General features: G+C 53.1%; 1 protein-coding gene across 1 annotated transcript; it reads left to right on the top strand.

Moving 5' to 3' along the window:
• The first annotated feature begins 352 nt into the window (after window positions 1-352).
• On the top strand, window positions 353-9,784 carry SSRP1 (structure specific recognition protein 1). The gene is made up of 17 exons (XM_060018917.1): window positions 353-442; window positions 940-1,040; window positions 1,484-1,669; window positions 2,519-2,624; window positions 2,910-3,100; window positions 3,206-3,436; window positions 3,579-3,682; window positions 3,766-3,894; window positions 4,134-4,355; window positions 5,108-5,180; window positions 5,592-5,730; window positions 5,848-5,893; window positions 7,342-7,471; window positions 7,909-8,079; window positions 8,224-8,312; window positions 8,857-9,043; window positions 9,283-9,784. Exons 2-17 carry the CDS (start codon window positions 987-989, stop codon window positions 9,352-9,354), a joined length of 2,130 nt encoding a protein of 709 aa, XP_059874900.1. The 5' UTR covers window positions 353-442; window positions 940-986; the 3' UTR covers window positions 9,355-9,784.
• The last annotated feature ends 731 nt before the right edge of the window (window positions 9,785-10,515 follow it).

Here is a 10,515-nt window from a genome sequence, read left to right as displayed (position 1 = left end):
GTGCAGGAGAGAGAGGACACACATCGTTCCAACACGTACACACGCATTTGTGGAAAGTCTGATAAAATACAACTACACAACTTCTCTTTAAAACCTAGTCATCCCCTGAAGTGTCTGTAATTTTTAAAGAGCCCGACGCGCTCCCACTTTCTAGTCGGATGCCAAGCGGGTGAGACTTCAGCGCACCCCTCTTCCCTCAGGTCCTCCAGCGCCGACGACGCTCTATGTGACCGCCGCTAAGGCGGGCCGGGCTCGCATCTCTCTAGCCAGCTCGTCTGCTCTATGGTCTGCGCCGGGCTTCCGGTGGCGGGACGCTGGGCCGCGCACGCGGGAAAAGCCTCCCCAGCGTCCCCCCCATCCCCCGCGTCCCCACCCCCGCTCCGCGTCCCCCAGCGCGCCCACTGCCTGTACCCGGGCCGTCGCGAGGCGACAGCTTGAGAAGGTGGGTGGTCGCCGTCCCCGTTCCCCAGGAGGGCGCGGGCCCTGCTCCCCCGCGGGATGCGCGTGATGGACCATTCCGCGTTGGAATCCGCGGGCGGCGGGCGAATCCATTTTAGGGGGAGGGGAGAACTGTGGGTCCGGGACCGCGTCGCGGCGGGGGCTCTGGGAGGGAAACCCTGCACTCTGAGCTGGGTTGGGGCGCGGGCGAGGTGCTGCCTCCCGGGCAGGTCCTGGGGCTCCGCTGCTTGTTGCCATGGCGCCCGGTGGAGTGCCCAGAGTGGGTGTCTGGTTGGGATGTAAGCGCTACTTCAGGCAGGCCTGGTTTTTCAGCCCGGGCTGGGCCTGGCCCCTGGAGTTCGGCAGAGTCGGCCTGTAGGTTCCCAGGCAGAGGACATCTTGAGACATCCCAGGCACAGCAAGGGTTGCCACTTGGCTCCATCCGTAGGCAGAATGAGGTGTTGTCCTTTGTACTTATTTATCTCCCTCTCTCGAATTCAGATTCCCAGTCTGCCGTGTATCTGCACACTTAACAGCGGCAGGTCAGCATGGCAGAAACACTGGAGTTCAACGACGTGTATCAGGAGGTGAAAGGCTCCATGGTAAGAAGGGTTTGGGTTTTTAATACAGGTGGAGGGAGGGAGGTGGAGTAGACGTTTTGTTTACTAACAAGAGCTTGTCTTGATGAGGTAGCAGTATCATCAATGTAGCGACTTTGGAAAAGGAGTCAGAGTATGATATGTACTTGGTGTTTCCTCAACAAGAAGCAATCCTGAGAGAGTATAAAAATTATACAATGTTAGAATCTGAAGGGACCACACCTGCTGCTCAGCCCTGAATCCGAAACTGAGGACCTGCAAGGGTTCTGGATCAGGGCCAGGATTAGAATCCACATTTTCTGGCTGCTTGTCTCCTATTGGCCCTCACCCCTTCAGCTGTTGTTCCTGCGTTGCTATCTGGCCAGCCCAGAAGGGGTGCTGGGTGGGACTGACCCTGGTCTGCATTGTGTGCTGTTCCCGTGCATTTGGACCTGTTTTTCCAACAGAATGATGGTCGGCTGAGGTTGAGCCGCCAGGGCATCATCTTCAAGAATAGTAAGACCGGCAAAGTGGACAACATCCAGGCTGGGGAGTTGACGGAAGGTATCTGGCGCCGAGTAGCTCTGGGCCACGGACTTAAACTGCTCACGAAGAACGGACATGTCTACAAGTACGACGGCTTCCGGGAGTCGGTGAGGCCATAGCCCCCTTTTTACTGTGCCGTCTTCTTGATTTTTAACCTTCTAGAGAGAAGTGGGGCTCCTTTTTCTGATAACCATGTAAATGCTAGTTTGGGCTCCTTAGTGCAGGACCATTGAAGCTATTAAGCAATCAGTGTTCAGCTTTGGGTGTCAGTCTTGGGAGTTTCTTTGTGCCTTGACTCCGGAAGTGTTTCTGCTGTTTTGATTTTTTGGTGGTTTCTGCCTATGGCCTCTCTCCAGGTTCAGGGTCTTACCTGATGCTTTAGTTTGGGTTTTGTTTTTTCATTTTGAACTGCTTGAGTTAAAGACTTCACTTCATCTTCGTTTCCACTTTCACTAAAGCAATACCTGTACAAAGTCAGAAAACCATTGTGAGGTGCATAGCTAGGAATGTCAGTCATTTACTCCTCCCCCAGCCTGAGAGCCGGTCTCCAGAAACAACCTTTTCCAAAAGCCTTTTTTTTTTTTTTTTTTTTTTTTTTGCGGTACGCGGGCCTCTCACTGTTGCGGCCTCTCCCCGTTGCGGAGCACAGGCTCCGGATGCGCAGGCTCAGCGGCCATGGCTCACGGGCCCAGCCGCTCCGCAGCATGTGGAATCTTCCCGGACCGGGGCACGAACCCACGTCCCCTGCATCGGCAGGCAGACTCTCAACCACTGCGCCACCAGGGAAGCCCTCAAAAGCCTTTTAAATAGCTTTATAGCTGAGACTTTAAGTCAGTGTGGATTTCTGATAAAAGGTATATTGGACAGTTTCTCAGAAATAGATAATCCCAGAATGTTCAAGTTTGTGTTAAGGCCACTGGGGTTTACTGGGCTTGTTCTCTCCCTTCTACTCACAGGAGTTTGAGAAACTCTCTGATTTCTTCAAAACTCACTATCGCCTGGAGCTCATGGAGAAGGACCTCTGTGTGAAGGGTTGGAACTGGGGAACAGTGAAGTTTGGTGGTGAGTCTTGCGGAAGATTGAGGTCTGGGGGGAGAAGGAAGGATGAAGGGTTTCAGCCTTTAGCTTGTTTTACTCTCTTACTGCCACTGTTTCTGATCTCCTGTCAGTTTGTAATTTATCATGTACTTGAATCGAGGACCAACGGTGCACTGTGCCTAGTCCCTGGGGTACAGTATTAACAAAATAGCCTCAGTGCCCTGTCCTTAGGGAACCTATAGTCTGGCGGGACATAGCTTATGCAGAGCCAAGGGGAGAGCTTGTGGCTCGATACGCCTTTTCCCCCAGGGCAGCTGCTTTCCTTCGACATTGGCGACCAGCCGGTCTTCGAGATACCTCTTAGCAACGTGTCCCAGTGCACCACAGGCAAGAATGAGGTGACCCTGGAATTCCACCAGAATGACGATGCAGAGGTCTCTCTCATGGAGGTGCGCTTCTATGTGCCTCCCACCCAGGAGGATGGCGTGGACCCCGTTGAGGTGAGGCCTTCCCCGGTTGCCTTGGGAGCAGATGGTGTGGAGCAGGCCCCAGACAGCCCAGGGGTGGGGTCTCTGCTGCTTGATTACCAGTGTGTGCTTTTGCAGGCCTTTGCCCAGAACGTGCTGTCGAAGGCGGATGTGATCCAGGCCACTGGAGACGCCATCTGCATCTTCCGGGAGCTGCAGTGTCTGACTCCCCGAGGCCGTTATGACATCCGTATCTACCCCACCTTTCTGCACCTGCACGGCAAGACCTTTGACTACAAGATCCCCTACACCACAGTGCTGCGTCTCTTTCTGCTGCCCCACAAGGACCAGCGCCAGATGTTTTTTGTGGTAAAAGCAGAAGCCGCTGGGGGTGCATTGCCCTGGGTTTTGCCCGTGTCTTTAGTAGACGTATCTCACCAGTGTTTAGTTCACCAGCACGTTCCTGTGGAGCACTGACTGGTGCTGAACTTGGTCGGCTCTTCCTTCCCAGATCAGCCTGGATCCCCCCATCAAGCAGGGCCAAACCCGCTACCACTTCCTCATCCTCCTCTTCTCGAAGGACGAGGACATCTCCTTGACTCTCAACATGAACGAGTGAGTGTGTCCCTGGCCCAGGCAGGAGGCAGGTGTGCCAGCAGAAGGCAGCAGTGCTCGTGACCACGTCTTCCTGTTTGCAGGGAAGAGGTGGAGAAGCGCTTCGAGGGGCGGCTCACCAAGAACATGTCAGGGTCCCTCTATGAGATGGTCAGCCGGGTCATGAAAGCCCTGGTGAACCGCAAGATCACAGTCCCAGGCAACTTCCAAGGGTGAGAGTACAGGCCTGGGCCCGTGGCCTGCTGGGGATGGGCTGTGCCGTGTCTCCGTGGTAAAGCTGTCCTGGGATGGGAATGCAGCTGGTTGGAGGCCTGGTTGGGTTGTGGCTTGATGGCGTCAGTTGCCCCCATCATAGCAGCGTAGTGAGGTTTACTCACTTGAGGGCCTGAGCACACAGTGCGTCTCCTGCTACTGAGGCGGCACTGACTGAGCTCCCTGCACCTGCCACCAGGCACTCGGGGGCCCAGTGCATCACCTGCTCCTACAAGGCCAGCTCGGGGCTGCTGTACCCACTGGAGCGGGGCTTCATCTACGTCCACAAGCCACCTGTGCACATCCGCTTCGATGAGATCTCCTTTGTCAACTTTGCCCGTGGTACCACCACCACTCGTTCCTTTGACTTTGAAATTGAGACCAAGCAGGGCACTCAGTATACCTTCAGTAGCATTGAGAGGTGAGAGTCTCTGTCAGTCACTTCCTGGGCATCCTGGTCCTGACCCAGCCTCGACCGGGAAGGCTGGCATGGCCTGGGGTACTCTCCAGGGTTGGGACTCTTCCCTGACTCCCCAAGCCTCGAGCAGGACTCTTCTTTTGCTTCCTGGAATTTGGTCCTCCTTGGAGTGCTCAGGCCTTGGCAGCCTCTCCATTGCTTTCTTTCTGTAATTAAGAAAAAGGTCGTTCTCCGTATTACGGAAGCTCTGTGTGTTTGGTATTAGCCCTTCTTCTCCTCCACTGCCCCCGTGAGGGAAATGCTATCTCCCTCTTTCCTGGAATGAGCTTTGTGCCCGAGAACACGCAGCTAATGTTTATTGAGTGCTCGCCGTGGGCTAAACGTTTTACAAACATCTTCACATTTAATCCTCATAACAACCCTGAGAAGTATGAGATACAGACCAGTAAAAAGATGAACACGTCCCCTCCCCCTGCATCCTCCCCTTGCTCTGTGCATATTGGTAAATAGGTGCACCTCCCTCCCCACCTTTTATTTCCCAGAACTCTTGAGACCATGTAGGTTTCCTTCAAGGCTAGTGCCTGACTCTTTCTTCCTGCCGTCTTCCGGGAGTCTCTGAGCTGTTGGGTTGGAATAGTGCGGTCAAGAGCTCCAAGCCCCACGGTCTGTCCTGGCCCATGGGTGTCAGGACAGCATGGGGTCCACCCCTGTGTTGGCCCTGCCTGTCTAGTAATGTGGTGCGTCTCTCCTCACAGGGAGGAGTATGGAAAACTGTTTGATTTTGTCAATGCAAAAAAACTCAACATCAAAAACCGAGGATTGAAAGAGGTACCTGTGTGTGTGGAAAGGATGAGCCTCTCTCCTGTTCTTTCTGCGGGGCGAAGGGGCAGGGGTTCGTCTGGCTTCTTTTTCACTCTCTTTTCTCTTCTTACTCTTATAGAAAAAAGAGGTGCGTGTGACCCCTTCCCCCTCCTGGTGCAGGTTTCCTCAGCATGACCTTAGAGCAGTCTCTGCAGCCCCTCAGGAGCCCCCAGTGGGGCTGGGAGGGGGAGGGGCTTGGACTAACCCCGCCAGCAGGAAGTCTGGGGCAAAGGCCCTGCACGTTGGCTGCGTGTGGACAATCCAGCCCCAGGGTCTTCTGGGCGCTGCTCTGATCTACTCACAGGCATGGGGAGCGCTTTTTTGAGTCTACAGGCACCGGGGTGGTTTGGCCCTCACTCTCACCTCTGCCCTGACTAGGGCATGAACCCCAGCTATGATGAATACGCCGACTCCGACGAAGACCAGCACGATGCCTACTTGGAGCGGATGAAGGAGGAGGGCAAGATCCGGGAGGAGAATGCCAACGACAGCAGTGATGACTCAGGAGAAGAAACCGGTGGGCTCCCCTTGGCAGTGCTGTGCATGGGGGCGGGGCGGCTCTTCCGTGGGGCGGGGGCTGGGCGTCTGGGATTTCCATGGGGGCAGAGTTGATGTATCCTGTGCTCTTTTTCAGATGAGTCATTCAACCCAGGTGAAGAGGAGGAGGATGTGGCAGAGGAGTGAGTTTTGGGTCCCCCTTGTGGGGGTGAGGTGGCGGCCTGTAAACTTAGGGGACCAGAATATTTCTGGACGTTCCCACGTGTCAGCGTTACCTACGGACCGAGGGTGGAAAAGTGACCTCCCGTGAAGTGATACGTGGAAGTGTTTTGGAGGTTGTCAAGATGCTTTGTAAGTACAAGGCACATTGTGGAGCCAGAAAATGACAGTGGAGAGAGAATGGGAGTAAGGATCAATGCTTGCCAGCTTCCCAGCTGGGAATCACTGGGTCAGGCGTTGCATCGTGGTGTCCCCACCTGTGAGATGGCAGTGTTCTCCCCGTGCCGTATCCATCGAGACTCTTGATCGCTGATGTCAGAAAACACTCAGACTGACTTTAGCGTAGGAGGGAATTTTACAAGCTCGTGTAACTGGAGAGTCTGGTGATAGAATTGGCTTCAGGCACTTGGACCCAGCTGCTTATAAGCTGTGGGGAATCTTTTTATTTCTTCTGATTTCCTTATTTTTAGATAGGTTTGCCCCATGCGGTGTTAAATGACCCTGAGAAGCTTTGGACAGGCTTAATCCTACTGGTTTAACACCCAGAAATGCCAGTTTGCTCAGAGCAGTGGTAAACAATGTGGTTACTGCCCCTTCCTGAGTCTGAGTTACTAGGATGTGCTCTGATGGGCCAGAACTAAGCCATTTACCCGCCCTTAGAGCCTGTGGTTGGGGTAGGCCCTTCCTGAATGGGGCAAGGTGGTTCCCAGCAGGAAATTGGAACTCTCTTAATTCAGAAGAATTGGGAATGAATGTTGGGTGGCAAAAAGAAAAAAAAAAAAATCTGCTGGAGTTCACTAGTTGTGCTTGCCGCATACTTATGAGGTCAGTGAGCAAATGCTTGTGAAAATGCCTTGAAAACGGCTCAGCACCGTTGAGGTGTAAAGCAGCTCCACCTTCTGAGGAGCTCCAGGTGCAACAGGTACTGGGTTACACTGGGTTGGACTGAAGTTGGTTTTCCCCGCTTTTTATATAGTAACTAATTATCTCTTCATCGGAAAAGACTGCAGGGCAGATTAAAACGATTAGATCAAAGGAAGCGGTGAAATGGACTTGGGGCATGTTCTGGGCAAGGCCAGACAGTGGTTTTGTCCCCAGGAATGTGGGGACGGTGTAGGACCTGGGTTAGGTAGGGCATGACCAAGGAGAGCCACTGGAGCGCATTGGTTCATTTGTTTCTCGCTGATTGATTTAGCAAGTAACCCATTGCCATGGCTGGGTCTGGAGAGGATGTGGTTGAAGCCACCTCAGCACAGGGGAGGAGGCAGGGTTGGGGCCTGGTGGGGGGAGGCCGTAGTCCTCCTCCCTCTCTCCTTTCTCGGCAGGTATCTTTGGGCTCATTTTCCTCCTGTCCTGAGCTTGCGGGGTGTTGTCCTCTCTCCCCGAGTCTAAGCCCCACTCTCCGTGACAGGTTTGACAGCAACGCCTCTGCCAGCTCCTCCAGTAATGAGGGTGACAGTGACCGGGAAGAGAAGAAACGGAAGCAGCTTAAAAAGGCCAAGATGGCCAAGGATCGCAAGAGTCGCAAGAAGCCCGTGGAGGTAGAGACTCTGCTAAGTGGGAGGGCGCTGGGGAAGCTGTTCTCTTTACCTTCTCCTGTCCTCCACCAGTAGGGCCTGCTGACCGGTCCTCCGGGGCGGATTTTTATAGTCAGTGATGATGGCCTTGAGGAATGAATATCTTGGAAATTTTTCACTCTGGCCCTTGAGATAATCAGCTTCTGGGAGATTTGAATTGGGGGCAGGCTTCTTCTGTGCCAGGAGCCCAAGGAAAGGGGCCCCTAGTGAGCTTGACCCTGGGGTGCAGAGGGGAGGAAGACATTGTCTTTGCCCTTGGGGAGCTCTCAGTCTGGCCTGATGCTACTTAGTCTTCTCTCCATTTTATCCCCCTAAGAAATTGTCCAGATAAGTTCTTTGGGAAAATGGGGCGGGGCGGTTTGTGGAAATAGACGGCCGAAGGCATTTGGGTTCTTACGTAGGTAAAGAAAGGCAAAGACCCTAATGCCCCCAAAAGGCCCATGTCTGCCTACATGCTGTGGCTCAACGCCAGCCGAGAGAAGATCAAGTCAGACCATCCTGGCATCAGTATCACGGATCTTTCCAAGAAGGCGGGCGAGATCTGGAAGGGAATGTCCAAAGAGAAGAAAGAGGTATGTAGCAGCAGACATGAGGGGTTGGTGGGACTTTGTTGTATTGGTTTAGCCTATGTCAGGGAAGAGGCCTCATTTTTCCCTGTGTTTTTCCTGTGTGTGTGTGTGTGTGTCTGTGTGTCTGTGTGTGTGTGTGTGGGACAGGAGTGGGATCGCAAGGCTGAGGATGCCAGGAGGGAATATGAAAAAGCCATGAAAGAATATGAAGGGGGCCGGGGTGAGTCTTCCAAAAGGTGAGTCTGGGGAACAAAATGGCCCCGTAACCGCTTTCTTGGCAGGTATGTCTGCAATTCCAGGTTGAGGATCGGGGTGTTGAAGATAATAGATACGCTTCTGACGGTGGTGGGCAGCGCTCCTCAGAGTTGGGTAGGCAGTTGCCCAAGTGTGGGTAATGTGCTAGAGAACTGCCCAAGTCACTGGGATAAATATGGCTCATTTTCCTAAGAGGGTCAGTTTGATTTGAAGGTATGGGGAAATGAAAAATACTCGTTATTATGGAGCATAATTCACATGGAGTTTTAAAGAGAAAGTAAGAGGTTTTAAGTACATTTTGCATATAGGGCTGCTTCAGGCTGTAGCTCTTGACTCTTCCGGTTATTCATTTATGACGTGCTCCCTTGGGGCACTTGGGGCTGAGGTGGCTGGCTGTGCACATGTAGAGTGAGCTGGGCAGTGTGGCTGGGATTGGGAAAGGCCCCGTTACAGCCAGGAGAGATTTGGCCTTGACCATGGGTGGGAACTTGAGGGCCCAGCCCCTTTCCCCTCTTGCTAATCTAGGGATAAGTCAAAGAAGAAGAAGAAAGTAAAGGTAAAGATGGAGAAGAAATCAACACCCTCTAGGGGCTCGTCATCCAAGTCTTCGTCAAGGCAGCTGAGTGAGAGCTTCAAGAGCAAAGAGTTTGTGTCTAGCGATGAGAGCTCTTCAGGAGAGAATAAGAGCAAAAAGAAGAGGAGGCGGAGTGAGGTGCAGCAGGAGTCGGGGGCTCTGGAGCCTGGGAGGGTGAGGGGCGTCTGAGTTGGTGGGGCAGGTGTTTCTGGACCAAGGGTTGTGGTTGGCCCTTGAGAGAAATGAGAGGTGGAATTCTGTGGTTCTGAAGGCTAGTGCTGGAGTCTAGGGATGGGCTTGGGGACTCTTCACTGAAAAGTGGCTGGGGGCACACCTGGACTCGACACCTTTCCCTCTAAGAGACCTTTGGTTTTCAGGACTCTGAAGAAGAGGAACTAGCCAGTACTCCCCCCAGCTCCGAAGACTCGGCGTCAGGATCTGATGAGTAGAGAGGAGGAAAATTCTCTCTTCTTGGGCTTTACCCTGTCACACCCCCAGTCTCCGCGCCCCGTGTTTTGGTACCAGTTTCTCCTCGTGTGAAATGTAGTCCTTGGATTCCATGCCATCTGAACAAGCTCTCCTGCTCGTATGCACTTCCCTGGGCAGCAGGGGAGGTGTCTTACTCTGCTGCTTCACAAGGATGGCTCCTTATAATTAGGGGAGAGATTGGGTGGGAGGCAGGGCAGTGCAGGATCCAAAGCCCTGTCTTGCTTTCCCTACCTTTGGGATATAGCTGCTGCTTGTCCTGGTCAAGTTGCTGCAAGCAGGGGTCATGTGAGGTCAGGTCTGTAGCTCCTAACCGGGGCCTATTTCTACTTTTATTTTGTATTTCTGGTCTGTGAAAAATCAACATTTAATAAAGGGAACTGACTTTGGAAACCATGTCCTTATGCCTTCTCTCTAGCCCTGTTGTGTGGCTGCCACTTGTGTGTTTACTGCACTCTTCTGACCCTTCATCTGGGAAGCAAGTCTCCAGGTACATCCTGTTCTGTTCCCGACTGGACAAGCATCGTTTTTCACTCTCTTCTGCTGGGATGGGCCACCTGAGAGTCTAGAAATGAGAGCTGATCTGATTAGGAAGTGTCTCTCATAGTTGCACTCCATTAGCCAAGCTGAGGGGGCAGCTCCGGCTCCATCCTTAATCACCTATGAGTCAAGGGTTTTCCAAGTCTTTAGATAATGGAATCGGGATTGACCAGCTTCCCTGTAGCAGGGGTAATGGAAACCTGAGCCCGGGGAATTGGGGAGGATGAGTGGGGTGGGTGTGTGTGTGGTGGGGGGTGTAAGTCTGATGGAGATGCAGGAAAGGTGTGGAGTATGTGTGAAGCTTTTCTTATGGGAGGAGATGAGTGTGCCGCATTTTTAGGTTGGGAGGAGTTTATATATGGGAAGGGAGCGTAACAGGAGATAAATGAGGATTAGCGAGGAAAATAGAGCTTCCAGTCATCCCCGGGGTGGCTCTAAACCTGAATTTATACACGTGGAGTGGCCACGTTGCGTAGGCCCTTAGGTGTTTGCACAGGAAGCCTCTCTAGTTGGCCAATGGTTACCTTTTCTCTAGCCGTGACTCTGGTGCTGCAATCAGTACAGGCGGCTGGGCCTGAGAATTG

Source organism: Delphinus delphis, chromosome 8 (genome assembly GCF_949987515.2).
Source record: "Delphinus delphis chromosome 8, mDelDel1.2, whole genome shotgun sequence".
In the NCBI taxonomy this organism is placed as follows: domain Eukaryota; kingdom Metazoa; phylum Chordata; class Mammalia; order Artiodactyla; family Delphinidae; genus Delphinus; species Delphinus delphis.
This window is presented reverse-complemented; position numbering and strand designations above follow the sequence as displayed.